The sequence below is a fragment of the Schistocerca nitens genome, chromosome 6 (assembly GCF_023898315.1).
Source record: "Schistocerca nitens isolate TAMUIC-IGC-003100 chromosome 6, iqSchNite1.1, whole genome shotgun sequence".
Lineage (NCBI taxonomy): Eukaryota > Metazoa > Arthropoda > Insecta > Orthoptera > Acrididae > Schistocerca > Schistocerca nitens.
In genome coordinates this window covers 392,552,024-392,568,077 of record NC_064619.1, presented here as the reverse complement: position 1 = coordinate 392,568,077, position 16,054 = coordinate 392,552,024, and the positions used below count along the sequence as shown (strand labels likewise).

General features: G+C 36.9%; 1 protein-coding gene across 8 annotated transcripts in view; it reads left to right on the top strand.

The window, feature by feature from the left end:
- LOC126262232 (cap-specific mRNA (nucleoside-2'-O-)-methyltransferase 2) overlaps positions 1–16,054 on the top strand; it is a 275,061-nt gene that overhangs the window by 239,051 nt on the left and 19,956 nt on the right. For all 8 annotated transcript variants that reach the window (XM_049958694.1, XM_049958697.1, XM_049958700.1 and 5 more), the window contains one exon: positions 6,583–6,757. In XM_049958694.1, the coding sequence (XP_049814651.1) occupies positions 6,583–6,757 (175 nt within the window). The remainder of the gene's footprint in view (positions 1–6,582; positions 6,758–16,054) is intronic.

Sequence of the window (16,054 nt, the reverse complement as noted above, 5' to 3'; positions counted from 1 at the left end):
AATGGAACCGCCACCATAGGCAACAAAATGCCGAGAGGGAGGTGACAACACAGGGGAGCCCAGGCGGGTATATGTCACAATATTAATCAGGAAAACTGTGGCCCCAGTGTCTACCTGAAAACTGGCATCCTCAGTAAAAAGGCGGAGCATGAGGAATAGCTTCCATGCTGATGGGTCCCCCAGCGTGACGACCGATTGCAGAGCATGTACTGTATCCTGAGGCAGGACGGGAGCTAGTCAAGCGACTACAACAGACAGATCAGATGTGGCCCTCCTCCTCACACAGTGTGCACGTTTTCCAGCGGTGGGGGCAATCAGCTCGAGACATATATATGTCTGCTTGTGTCTGTATATGTGTGGATGGATATGTGTGTGTGTGAGAGTGTATACCCATCCTTTTTTCCCCCTAAGGTAAGTCTTTCCGCTCCCGGGATTGGAATGACTCCCTACCCTCTCCCTTAAAACCCACATCCTTTCGTCTTTCCCTCTCCTTCCCTCTTTCCTGATGAGGCAACAGTTTGTTGCGAAAGCTTGAATTTTGTGTGTATGTTTGTGTGTCTATCGACGTGCCAGCGCTTTCGTTTGGTAAGTCACATCATCTTTGTTTTTAGATATATTTTTTCCCACGTGGAATATATATATATATATAATATATATATAAAATCTAACACTACTAATCCCCATATACTGTAGATTCCATGCTTATAATTTCAGCTGGTATATAGGTAGCATAAAATTATTTTTATTTCTCATGTTATATGTATGGTTAAAATGAATCTCCTCAAATAACTTTTGTTTGCTGTGTAAAAGGATTATAATTTTGTAAACGAGGGAACAGTTAGGATTAGTAGTTTCCAAAATAATGGGCTGCAAGATTCCGTTTGCTGTGCAGTACACATGTATTTGACAGTTTTCTTTGGCAGTTTCAGTATTCGAGATACAGTACTTGAACTTCCCCAGAAAACTATACCATATCTAATAACAGATTAAAAATAACTATGATAAGCAATTTTTCATGCACTCAAGTCAGTGGAATTTGCTGGTATTTGCATTGCAAATGTAAAACTGCATAGTTTATTTGATAGGAAGTCAATATGACATTCCAGTTTAAGTTCTTGTCCACATTTAGTCCTAGGAGTTCACCTGTGTCAACTTCTTTTTTAAGTTGATTGTTAAGTTGTATTTTAACTTCCACACATTTTGAATGTTTCGTTTTGAAATGTACCATATGGGTTTTCGCATGTTCAGTTTCAATCCATTCAACTGGAACCAGTTTACTATGGTATCCAATTTGCTTATGATGGAGCGTAGAATTTTTTCTGTGTTACCATCTTCAATTAAAACAGAAGTATTGTCTGCAAACAGAACTGATGGGGAATTTATGTTTATGGGTAAGTCATTTACATAGAATAGGAACAGGATTGGCCCCAAAACAGAGCCTTGATGCATGTCTTGTGACACTGTACTCCATTTAGAGTAATAATTCACTGCATCAGAAGTGATAGTTACCATTTGTTTTCTGTTGTGTTTGTATGATGTGAGCCAGTTCAGAGCAATGTCCGTAATGCCTATGTGCCTAATTTGTAGTTAAGCAAGTCATGGTTCACAGAGTCAAATGCTTTTATGAGGTCACAAAAGATACCTGCAACTTTACTGCTCTGATCCAATGATTTGTGTATCTTTTCAATAAAGTTATTCACTGCATCCAGAGCGTTCATTTACTGGTTAAAATCCAAATAGCTGTCCTAGCTGAAGGTGAAGAAGATCTTGTAGTCCTACTGAATAGAATGGATAAAGTTATGGGGTAAGAATATAATATGAGAATTAATAAAGCAAAAACAAAAGTAATAGCATGCAACAAAAAATATCAAGTGAAAGTCCAAGTTCATGTAGGCAATGAACTGCGTGAACAAGTTGATAAATTTACTTATCTGGGCAGTAATATTACCAGGGATGGAAGGAGCAAGGCAGAAGTGAGAAGTAGAATTGCTCCAGCAAAGGCTGCTTTTAACAAGAAGAAAAACATGTTAACATCTGAGAGCATCAGCCTAGAAATCAGGAAAAGATTATTGAAATCATATGTGTGGAATGTGGCATGCTATGGGTGTGAAACATGGACTCTTGGGACAGAGGAAGATCAGAAGCTAAATTGTTTTGAAATGTGGTTCTATAGACGCATGCTCAAAATCAAATGTATCGACAAGTTCACAAAAGAAGTGTTCTGGAAAGAGCAGGTCAGAAGAGAAGCTTCTGGAGTTTCATTGTTAAAAGAAGAGTGCAATTTACAGGCCATCTATTAAGACATAAAGGACTCCTGAACACAATCATAGAGGGATATATCAAGGGAAAAAGACCAAGAGGAAGACCACAGCTGAGGTACATGGATCAAATTGTGAAAGATGTGGGATGTAACACCTATAAAGAAATGAAAAGCTGAAAGACACACAGAATGGAGACAAACTGCCATTGTAGCTGTTGCAAACCAATCCTTGGATTGACCACTACAGAAGAAGAAGAAGAAAATCCAAATTGGTTACTTTTAATAATATTTTTTACAATAAAATTTTTGATTAGTTTGCAGTTACTTTTTCTAACACTTTTGACAAGATGTAGGATGATAGTCTCCCATGTCTTCCTTTCACCCCTTCTTGAACAGAGGTTTGACTTTGGGCTACTTCAAAACATCAGGAAAACATCCCTGTGAAAAGATTGGTTGAATATTTTAGTTAGGGGAGGTGCTGTTGTGTCACACACTGTTTTAATCAATTTAGTGGGTATCCCGTCCCAAGCAGCAGAGTTTTTATTTTTAATGATAATATAACATTTTCTACATCTTTTATTGGGACTTTTTAAAATCCTTAAGATAGTCAGCTTTTTGGTGCAGTCTAAAGGGATTTACTTTGCTCTGATACTCTGCTGCATCAACATCTGACTTTGCCACATTTATGAAGTCAAACAATGGAAAATCCAGGATGGAATGTAACAATATTATCAAAAGGAAAATTGCCACTCGCCATATAGCGGAGATGCTGAGTCACAGATAGGCACAACAAAAAGACTGTCCCAGTCTTTTTGTTGTGCCTGTCTGCGACTCAGCATCTCAGCTATATTGTGAGTGGCAACTTTACTTTTTATAATGTTGCCATATTTCTCTATAAATTGAAACTTCTGTGACAGTTAGGGCCCTCAACTCGATAACACCAGCTTTCAGATATACTCTCTTAATTCAAATGAATAAAATCATTTCTTATTTCATATTTTATATCAGAATGAGTAAGTATGCAAGAGCCTCCATGTGATTTCTCAAATCTACAAAAGCTGTTGACTTATTTGAAATTTCCAATTTTACTAAGAATTTTAATATTGTCAGATGTAAGCCTACATTCTTGGAGGCATATATCTTTGGTATTTCTATGTTCAGTTACAATAATTTGTAATTCATCCACTTTCTGACTTTTGTTGGAAAAGTCAGTACTTAGACTGTTTATATTCAAGTGCATTATGTAGGGATATTCTTTTCTATTTATGGTCTCAAGCATACTCTTTCTTAGGTACCGTTTCAATCTTGCCATTTTTGTTACCAAATATGTTTCTTATCCCCATCGTTTCCTATAAGTTCTTCCTATTTTTCAGAATTTTTTGTGTATCGGTGAACGTTTTACTAACCTATTTAAATGAAGAACATTTATCACTTAAAACCGTTTTCGGATTTGTAAGCACAACTCTTAGACCATTACAGTTTTCGTGTAGATCATGATATATTCTGTCTATATATCGGTCACTGACTGATCTTTTGTAGTTAATACTGCTCACCACGATTCTAGACTTTCGTAGAGGTTACTGGCAGATCAAATTAAATTTCTTATTTCACTTGTAATTTCTTCTTCAGTGTTACTTCTAAGAAAATTTGTACCTATTTAGATGAAGACGCCTCCTTTGTAATTCTTCTGAGATGCTTTTGCTGAACTATCCTGTGAGCTATATATGTTGCTAAAGTGTTTCTGCAACTGGTGGTCTTAATTCCTGCACTACCACATTTTTCAACAGAGATCGCATATGACAAGGAATTCATTTTTTTGCTCTGTTTTCCATTACTGAGACATTTTGAATTCTTTTTACTGTGTGTTACACTTGTCCACATTTTTAGGTATTGAGACTTTCACATGAGTTTCTTCCATAGATGCACCAGCCTCATTGTTTGATGTAATGACTGTATCATTCTGTCCATTTTTGCTGTTATTTATGTCTATCACCTCAGCTGTTTCGGAAAAACATTTTTGCCATGTTTCATGCCTTGCTTATGCACTGTTAATTCTGCTTTTAAAAGTTCAGTGTCACTACAAAGCACTTTAATAATTTTTTCTTGCAAACTCACTGTGGAAGCTAGTTTTGTGTTTTTGTCCTGCAAACTGTCAAACCATGACCAGTGAATATTGTCACTAATAAATTTTAAGCAAATTTTCTCACACGTTTCATGAATCCAAAAGTTGCACTTCACATATAGAACTCCATTTGGAACCCATTTCTGACAGTTTTTACATGATGAACTATTTACTTTTGCCTGTTTACAAGCATTGTGTCACAGCATTTTTCAGTGGGCGCCATCTTGTACATCTCAGTACTTATAATAGATGCTAACACTAAGTCTTAAGAAGATAGTCGGCAGCAAAAAAAGATATGCAGTGACCAACAACCTGAAATTATTTGGATGTGTCAGTATGCTGATCTTCAATTCATCAGACAAACTTTTGACATCACTACATAAATTGAACCTTAGCTAAAAATGTGGCTTCAAACAGCATAAAGCCCAGAATGGAATAACAGCAGTATTATGAAAAGAATAGTTAGCTACTCACAACATGGAGGTGGTGTTGAGTTTTGGACAAAAAAAGCACACATTAGCCACTGTCTCCTGCCGCTGTGGCCCAGCTATGTCCGAAAGACTTTTTTGTCCAAATGGTTAAATGCTTAGCAATCTTTCCATTGTGGTTGCCTGTGACTCAATGCCTCCTCCATGTAGTGACTAGCTATTTATCCTTTTTGTAATGTTGTTGTTAAAATTTGCCACTTGTTATGTTTTATTTACTCTACATTCCTACATTTTGACTGATGAAAGTACTCTGTAGTTAAGTATCTTCACAAAAGCATTGGTAATAGTGTTGTTGCAGGTAACATCTACCGCTAATCCTTCACTTATATTCACTGCTAGGTTTTTGCAGATTTTCTCATCATCCATCTTTAAATTTCAGAAATGTTGTAAAATGACTGTCATTGGATCTTGCCCCATAAAGAAGTTTATCTAGCTACAGGATGGCAAAGGCCACTTGCTCACAGGGGGGAAATAGCTCAACACCTATGATTACTTTAAGTAAGTCTTTTATTAGGCCCTGCAGACAAAACAGTATGGATTATGCATTGTTTCATCCTTTAGTTAAAACATTTCAGATCTATTGTGTTGAAAAAATAGGATTTTTCCTTTTGCAGTTGGTGTTTCATGCCAGATCATTGTATTAACTGTCTTAATTGCTCGCTGTCTCATACATCTCATGAGTATTGGGTGATCCAAGATAAAAAGAGAGAGTGGGAAGTCAGTATTTTGGAATTTATTTGTAGTAATGAGATTTAAATTCCTCAAATTTTTGCAACTATTTCAATAAAAGTTTAAGTTTGTCACAATAGCAACATTTTTCGCCAGCTTGTGCCACTGAAGTAGTTGTGAAATTGTTAATCATACATATTTAAATAGATTTGTTGGCTATTATTAATGTAAAATGTTACTGATTGTCTGTTAAATGCCCAGTATGCAGATGAGATTAACTTCTCAGTTACTGGAGATGGAAATGTACATAGCTGCAAACACTACTACACCACTCTCCAACTACTAACTTGAACAAGTCCTGTCTACCAGGAGGAAATTAAAGTATTCTGACAGTCATTGTTTTTCACTTTTTATATAGTCCCATATTTTTCTCTGAGAATTGCATCAATTTGTTTCCGGTATGTTCTGAAGTATTAGTTTTTCAGTTATTCTTTTACTTTTGATTCATGTGTAATTGAACATTTCTTTCATGAAAGATATTATCTTTTTGGTAGGTTTCTATTTTAAACAGAGCATATTGTCTTTCATTTTTGTCTCTTTGTGACCAAACTCTTAGCAATTAAATACTTCGATTGTAGACATCATATGTACTCATTGGCAGTTTAATATTTAATTCTGGGTTTATGTGAATAAATGTTTGTTTCATATTTAAGTGGAAATGTGGAAGCTCAGTCACTATTTATTTATGACTGATATTTTTGTAATCCATACACATGTTCTGAGGCATCAGGGGATCACAAATTTAGCATTGGAGGGCAGCGTGGAGGGTAAAAATCGTAGAGGGAGACCAAGAGATGAATACACTTAGCAGATTCAGAAGGATTTAGGTTGCAGTAAGTACTGGGAGATGAAGAAGCTTATACAGGATAGAGTAGCATGGAGAGCTGCATCAAACCAGTCTCAGGACTGAAGACCACAACAACAACAACAACATACACCAAGGAAGTGCTTGATATGAAATTTTAATTTTTCTCTTTTTTCAGGTTGGATTTATTAAACCTCACAAACAGGATTGTGCAGTTATATTTTGTGGCTATCGCTCTGGCAGTCACACTCTGCTTTCCTGTATTGAAGACATTGCAAATGAAATGGGTCGCTTAGATAAAGAAGGTTTAAAGCAAGCTGTTCTTGCCCTTGTACCTATTAGCGTTCTTTGTGGTAAGTATAACTGTATGTGAACTATTTATGGTGATGCTCTGTTGTTGATACGTTTTGAGATAAATGTATTGATACATTTCTACATGTAGAGTAAAGTGCACAACATAATTCCTGATTCATGTCTCTATGAAATGTCTCATGTTAGAGAATGTATGTGTAAATTGTGATAGAGTGGGGTCAGAAGTAGTGTGTTCCTCTATTCAATTTAATTACGTTAAATTTATTCTCAACCATTTTATCATATACATGATGTAGGAACTGTCATATAGAAAAAGAGAGAGAGAGCAGTTTATATTTCTAACAATTAAAGGAAAAAACTTTTTTTTCGATTACACAAATTTGGTGTCTTCCTTATACATATAGGTTGAATAAGAATAGTTCATAGGAATAAATCAAATGATAAGGCCTGTTTCTTTTGATGTCAAAGAAATTCATCAAAACTGTAGTAACTTTTGCTTAATAATGGTTTATTTAATTCTTTTTTAAATTTATGTAAGCTTTGTAGTTTTTTAATTTGTATATGCAAGGCATTGAACATTATTTTTATAAGATACATAACACTATTTTGATACAGGGCTTTTGAATGAATGTCTGCCTGTTTCTGGTTTCATATGTATGTACTTCACTGTTTAGAGTAGAGAATTCTTGAAGTGACATAAAAAGAATAAATAGATTCATAAATGAGTAAACCAGGGAGGGTGAAAATTTTGAATTCCTTAAATAGTTCTCTACATATCTCTCTGTGTGCAACACTCTCTTTTGGAGCTTGAAATAGTGTTTTGTAAATGCCTTATTCTCCCAGAATAGAATACCATACCATATAAGGCTATGTATAAAAGAGTAGTAGGCACATAATACTGTTTCAAAATTGCAGTATCTTTTAAGTTTTCTTAATGTACAACAGCAAGTAATAAGTTTTTTATTCGATAATTCAACATGTTTTTCCCATCTTAAATTGTCGTGCAACCATAGACCCAAAAATGTTGTGGAAGATGTTTATTCTATTATACAATTTCCTATCTTTACTTGTATCTTATTTTTTACTTTTTCTTATGTGCGTAAAATACATCCATGTGGTTTTTTGTTGTTTGTAGTTAAACAGTTGTCCCTGAACCATTTTGCTGCCTCACTTGTTGTCGCAGTTATTTTTTCTTGGGTGTCAGCTTCACTCCGTCCTTTGATAAACAGGGTTGTATCATCTGCAAAAAGTACTGATTCAGCTCTTTTTAGAAGTTTGGAAAATCATTAATAAAATCCAGCAGGGGGCTTAAAACAGAACCGTGAGGTACACCACAGTTAACTTACTTGTATGTTGAGTAATACTTTCTCCCATTTTGAGTTATTTCAACACATTGATATTTGTCACACAGATGTGATTTAAACCAGTTGTATGCTTTCCCACAGGCTCTATAACAATACAGCTTCTCTAGCAGTAGGTCATGGTTAATGAGGTCAAATGCCGTGGATAGATCTAAAAATATTCTGCAGTTTAATTCATCATTATCTGCTGCAATTAAAACCTGTTCTACAAAGTGATACACAGTTGTATCAGTAGATTGGTTTTTCCTTAAACCATTCTGTGCATTAGTAACAATTTCACATTTGTTCAGGAAACTCAACAGTGTCTCAAATATTGTCCTCTCAATAACTTAAGCAAAACCTGATAGTTGTGACAATGGTCTGTAATTTTGTATGCTATACGTACATCTTTTTTACAAAGTGGCTTTATTGTTGATTTTTTAAGTGCAGAAGAGAATTCACCAGTTTTAAAGGATATATTATTAATATCAGTTAGTTCAGTTATTATTTTGTCTGAACTATGTTTTATGACCCTATCAGGAATGCCATCACATCCACAAGCCATTTTATTTTTCAGCTTATTAATTGCATTTCTTACTTTGAATGTGTAACTAGGTACAAAAAGATTGTTCTTTCATCTACGGGAACTTTTATGTTTGTTACTTTGAGTTTCCCAAGCTCTTGGTAAGATTTTGAGCAATGTTAATATAGTAGTCATTAAGGATATTAGAACATCTTGAGGGTCTTCAACAACTTTTCATTCCTTTTTTATAATGGGACTTTTGTTTGTCACTTTGGATTTACCTATGTTTTAGTTTATGACATTCCAAATGGATTTGGTTTTATTGCTGCCTTTTCTGATAATTAAGTCATTATTCAGCTCTTTTGCTTTATGTATAACCTTTCTATAGATTTTTCTATGCCATCTAAAATGTGACTTCAGTGCTGCATTACAGTTTATAAGACTGCTAAGATTTCTTAGAGTGCATTCCTCTGTGGTGTTACTGTCGGACTTTATTTTCAGTTTCCTGTAACAAAGCTATCATAGACTTGAGGTTTATTTTGGCCACAGTTTTTCTTTTATCAAGTTGAAGTGTTCATTGTAGAGCTGCATGACAAGTAGTGCAGCACTGTAAATAGGCATTTGCCCATGTAAATTTTAAGTTGCCAGTAAGACATAAACAACAGTTGTTTGTTAAAACTGAGAAACCAGCAATTTTATTTCTAATTTACTAGTTTTTATTTGTCATAAATACTATTAAACAATGTAGTGACAGGTTGTTGTTACTGCAGTGTACAGATTATGTTTCTGTGATTTTCTTGTCTTATTGTTAATCCATATATTAACTTGGTCCATAACTCTGAAAGTCTCCTTCTTGATGGGGTCAATGGAACCTGATAAATGAATGGAATGGTAAGCCTTTGTCTTTCTCCCTCTCATCCTGGAACATGAGTGATCTGCCCTTTCTTTTAAACTTTCCCCGACTTTTCCCTCCTCAAGAAAGAATCTGGTTCAGATGCTTATTGTCTGCCAACATATGAATTAAATGAGTGATTTATTATACGAGAGACTTGCCAAAGTTATACTTAACTAAATTCTAGTTTTAGGGTATTTTGGTCTCATACACATTGACTATAAGATGTCATTTAATATTGCACACTACATGAGTACTGATCATTGTAAAACAAATTCTTTATAGGTTTATGTTTTCCAGTGCCTTTTATTGTCTCTTGTTCAAATAATCATAATATCGTTCAAGAATTCCTCTACTGAGAAATAGCAGTTTTGGAATAGCTCGCTGTACACTTTTCTCTTCAACACATTATTTTTGATCTTCACTTATATTTTTAGCTTTTAATTTGTTACAAATCGTCATTCCAGTGATCTGTAGGCTGTCGATACAAAGCACGAATTTCTCTTTATTCCCAGTACTGAACATATTCCAGAAGTTATTTAATAAAAGTAGATCAGGATTGTTGTGTGTAAAAAGAACTAGTTTATATATGTAAAGGAACAGGACACTTAATGCGTTTAGATCACTTAATAGTGGATAACAAGGCACTCTTGATCTTTCTTTGCACTTATTGCTGAATTTTTTCCCCAAGGTCAGTATGCTATTAATGTATCCTGTGTTTACTGGAAAGATAAAGCCATAACTCACCACTGATTCAAAGTAACTATGATATACCATTTTCTTGTGCGCACGTTAGTTGTGTTAACTAAGATTGCTAAACCACTGCTGGGTTGTGCCATCTGTAAAAATTCACAGTTGCTAAACACATCACATCATCTCACCTACCATATTTGGCAAATCAATCAAATCCTTTCAACCATTTTGACACATCTTGACAAGTGTCTTTGGACGCCTAATATGCAGCTGACTTGGTGCTGTTCTGGAATCCGTTGATATCCTGAATGGTCATGGACCTTGAAATAATGTACTTCTTCTATTATGGTTCCTGTCTGTCTAGGCAATTGCTTTTACATTGCCTAATTGGAGGCATTGTAATGTAGATGTTTTGAAGTACCTATTGCCTCTACCAAACAATGTCTCATTGTTAGCACACTCCAGTCCAAATCCAAAACCAGGGTTGTTAATGAAAGTACAATACTTACCACTAAAAGCATGGTAATTTCTAACACCACAGTACATCCTGAACAGAACTGAACTTCTAGACAGAGAAGGCTGCTATGTATATGTATATTAAATATTCCAGAATATAAAAACTCAAAAATGTAAGAAAGTTTGAGAAACTTCGGGAAATGATAAAACTAAGTAACAAATAACTGCTGGGAAGTGGATTTGAACTGGGGACTCATGCGTGCCAGCCAGTGACGCTAACTGCTGCTCCACTGTGCATGCTACACAGTTCACGGCAGGGTTTTTGAAATTTTATCTGCATTACTACATTCAGTCAGCATGATGCATCATCTGCAAATACAGAGGGTGGACAAAAATATGGAAACACCACTAGCATAACCACATTACCATAACTAATGTGTAGGAAAATTTTCTTTATTCAAAACAGCTTCCAGTCATCTCAAGAAGGATAAATACAGGTTCTGCATGGGAATCTTATACCATTGTTTCCGCAGTGGTGACTTCTGGTGACAATGATGGAAGTGGACAGCGATCACACTCCTGTCTCTCTGAAGTAGATCACGAAAGCTCAATAATGTTGAGATCTGATGAATTTGGTGGCCTGGGAAGATACAACGATTCATCCTAGCGGTTGCAAAAACAGTTCTAGATTATGCGAGCTGTGTGAACATGGGCTCTGTTGTCTTGAAACACAGCATCACCATTGGAGAAACAGACATTGTACCATGGGATGTACCCAACTGGCAAAAATGGTCACATAATCCCTGGCAGTAATGCCACCTTGTAGAGTAACCATAGATTCCACGGAACTCCACAGTATGGCTGCCCAAATAATCATCAAAATCCTGCCATGTTATACACTCTATCTGACCAAATGACATTCTTTCATTGTTCCATAATCCAGGTTTCATGGCTTTTGCTTCACATTGTCCTGTTACACACAGTTGCATTGCTGATGAGTGGTTTTGATATTCCAGCTCGCCCTGCAATGCCCTGCTTCTGGAACTCTCTTCGTGTTGTTTTGGTGCTGACTAGGTTTGCAGCTGCAACGCTGAGTTCTGCAGTGACTTTTGCAGCTGTCCTCCTCCAACTTTCGTTACAATCCTCTTCAATGACTACATGTCATGATTACTTAACATGTTATGGCTTAGTTTCTGCTTTCGCTGTATGTGATATAAATCTTTGGTACGGAGTCTCTTGAAACACCAAACACTTCGGCTGCCTTGGTTATGGAAGCACCCATCGTATGAGCACCAACAGTGTATCAACATTCAAATTTATTTTGCACTCACAACTACACAAAAAACTGTTCTGTCAATGGTAAACACTTGAAATGTATTGAGGACATTTCACATGTGTCATTTATGATCAAATCGTTCATTCGCTTGTGCCTTTGTCCCGCAGTTTCTGCAGGGACCAGATGCCCTTCCTGCCACCACCCCGTACTCCCTGGAATGGAATCAGTTTACCCCAGCTGTCTGTCTCTATTGTAAATCATGAACTAGTGCATGTATCAAATGTCTGTGAGTCATGTAACTGAGGCAGGATGTGGGGACCAGTCCAGTATTCACCTAGTGGGATGTGGAAAACTGCCTAAAAACCACATCCACGCTGACCGGCACACCAGCCCTCATCGTTAATCCACCAGGCGGATTTGATCTGGGGCTGGCGCGCCTACCCAAGTCCAGGTAGCAGCGCATTAGCGCTCTAGGCTAAACTGGCTGGTCGCCATTTATGGTCAAATACAACACTGCAAGTGCAGGTTGGCTAGCATCTGCATGTGTGTTCAAGCATGCATTTCTCGTGTTGTTTCCATATTTTAGTCCAACCCCTGTAGTACTTAATGGGAATTTGTGTTGAATGTTAGATCATTTACATTAAAACGGAATAAGATTGGGCCTTATGCAGAGCCATGTGGAATTCCATTAAAAATAGTTTTCCATTCTGAGGAATATATTGTGTTGCCTATATTAAGTCACAGAAAATTTCTTCAGTTTTCTGAGACGTGTCTGCACATGAACCAGTTCTTGCTACAAAATCATTAATAGTATCAATTGCACTTTTGCCCTTTTGGAAACCAAATAAAGTTTCCGAGTCAAGATTGCTTAATCATGTTTCCTACCCGTGCGGCAACAAGCTTTTCAGAGATTTTTAGAAAACTTTCAAAGAAGAGAGGTAGGAAGGTAATTTTCCAAGTTTTTATTGTAGTCTTTTTTTTTTTAAGAATTTGATTTAGCATATGTCAGCATATCTGTAAAATATCCTTCTTCAAGTGATAGATTTATAATCAGGGATAAATTGGCATGTGCTATATTGGAATCTGCTTTGAGAACCATCCCCTCCCTCAAAGCTTTATATTTAAAAGTGCAATATTGTTTTTGCCACCTCTGACAGTTTATCAAATTTTGTAAAAAAATTCTGACATAACTGTTTATTTCCTAGATAATGATGCACATTGACATCATATTTTACACCATCTGACAAAAAAACTGAAGCTCCCAGAGGAACAGGAGCAAAAGAAATTAAAATTCACAGATTGAGAGGGTATATGTTGTTATTTCAGTGGTTATAAAATAAAGTCAAGTTTACAAAGAACTTGGCTATATGAGCCCACTTATCATATGACGTTACGCCCCCTTTGACCTGGATGCATGCACTGATTCTATTGTGGAGGGGATCATAAAGCCCTTATATCCTTGCCTAGGGCAGGCTATCCCAAAACTGTTGTAACAGATACTTGATATCCTGGATACTGGCCCTGGGGCAGAGTTAACTTCAAAGGTGACCCTACACATGTTCTGTTGGGGGAAGGTATGGGGATCTTGTTGGCCACAGGAGTACCTCAACTTCTCCCAGACAGTTCATAGAGATGTGCTATGTGTGGACAAGGATTGTTGGTGTCAGCACACCACTCTCCTAGTAATTGTCATTTTCAGTCTCTAGTGTTGCTAATTCTCACTCAAGTGGCTCCACGGTGGACATCAAAAGGCTAGACTGCACCCTGTTTCAGTTCTCCTACGAAGAAAAAGTCCATGGGATGACCACGGATTGAACACAGGTCCTCTGCATGAAAGTCAGATTAACTGACCACTCAGCTACAGAGATGGACTATTTAATCTACAATAGAACAAATTTATCTTTTCTTCATGGAATTTTTCTCCGCTGAAGACTTTCCTAATATTTTGTTCATCTATTTTTGGCAGTTCAGTCAGTAGAGCAGTGTGTTCTGAGGTACATGGGTTCAAGCAGAATTTTTTAGTGGTATTGTGAAATATATAATTCGTAGGTGGGAATTTAAGGAGATGGGATCTGGATAAACTGAAAGAACCAGAGGTTGTACAGAGTTTCAGGGAGAGCATAAGCGAACAATTGACAGGAATGGGGGATAGAAATACAGTAGAAGAAGAATGGCTACCTTTGAGGGATGAAATAGTGAAGGCAGCAGAGGATCAAGTAGGTAAAAAGATGAGGGCTAGTAGAAATCCTTGGGTGACAGAAGAAATACTGAATTTAATTGATGAAAGGAGAAAATATAAAAATGCAGTAAATGAAGCAGGCAAAAAGGAATACAAAAGTCTCAAAAATGATATCGACAGGAATTGCAAAATGGCTAAGGAGGCATGGCTAGAGGGCAAATGTACGGATGTAGAGGCTTATCTCACTAGGGGTAAGATAGATACTGCCTACAGGAAAATTAAAGAGACCTTTGGAGAACAGAGAACCAATTGTATGAATATCAGATGGAAACCCAGTTCTAAGCAAAGAAGGGAAAGCAGAAAGGTGCAGGGAGTATATAGCGAGCCTATACAAGGGCAATGTACTTGAGAACAATATTATGGAAATGGAAGAGAATGTTTATGAAGATGAAATGGGAGATACGATACTGCATGAAGAGTTTGACAGAGCACTGAAAGACCTGAGTCGAAACAAGGCCCCGGGAGTAGACAGCATTCCATTAGGACTACTGACAGCCATGGGCGAGTCAGTCCTGACGAAACTCTACCATCTGATGAGCAAGATGTATGAAACAGGCGAAATACCCTCAGACTTCAAGAAGAATATAATAATTCCAAGAAAGCAGGTGTTCACAAATGTGAAAATTACCGAACTATCAGTTTAATAAGTCACGGCTGTAAAATACTAACGCGGATTCTTTACAGACGAATGGAAAAACTGGTAGAAGCCGACCTCGTGGAATATCAGTTTGGATTCCGTAGAAATGTTGGAACACGTGAGGCAATACTGACCCTACGACTTATATTAGAAGCTAGATTAAGGAAAGGCAAACCTACATTTCTGGCATTTGTAGACTTAGAGAAAGCTTTTGACATTGTTGACTGGAATACTCTCTTTCAAATTCTGAAGGTGGCAGGGAGCGAAAGGCTATTTACAATTTGTTCAGAAAACCAGATGGCAGTTATAAGATTCGAGGGCCATGAAAGGGGAGCAGTGGTTGGGAAGGGAGTGAGACAGGTTTGTAGTCTCTCCCCGATGTTATTCAATCTGTATATTGAGCAAGCAGTGAAGGAAACAAAAGAAAAATTCGGAGTAGGTATTAAAATCCATGGAGAAGAAATAAAAACTTTGAGGTTCGCTGATGACATTGTAACTCTGTCAGAGACAGCAAAGGACTTGGAAGAGCAGTTGAATGGAATGGATAGTGTCTTGAAAGGAGGGTATAAGATGAACATCAACAAAAGCAAAACGAGGATAATGGAATGTAGTCGAATAAAGTCGGATGATGCTGAGGGAATTAGATTAGGAAATGAGACACTTAAAGTAATAAAGGAATTTTGCTATTTGGGGAGCAAAATTACTGATGATGGTCAAACTAGAGAGGATATAAAATGTAGACTGGCAATGGCAAGAAAAGCGTTTCTGAAGAAGAGAAATTTGTTAACATCGAGTATTGATTTAAGTGTCAGGAAGTCGTTTCTGAGAGTATTTGTATGGAGCGTAGCTATGTGTGGAAGTGAAAAATGGACGATAAATAGTTTGGACAAGAAGAGAATAGAAGCTTTCGAAATGTGGTGCTACAGAAGAATGCTGAAGATTAGATGGGTAGATCACATAACTAATGTGGAAGTATTGAATAGGATTGGGGAGAAGAGAAGTTTGTGGCACAACTTGACTAGAGGAAGGGATCGGTTGGTAGGACATGTTCTGAGGCATCAAGGAATCACCAATTTAGTATTGGAGGGCAGCGTGGAGGGTAAAAATCGTAGAGGGAGGCCAAGAGATGAATACACTAAGGAGATTCAGAAGGATGTAGGTTGCAGTAGGTACTGGGAGATGAAGAAGCTTGCACAGGATAGGGTAGCATCGAGAGCTGCATCAAACCAGTCTCAGGACTGAAGACCACAACAACAGTCTACATGCATTGTTAATGTCCTAT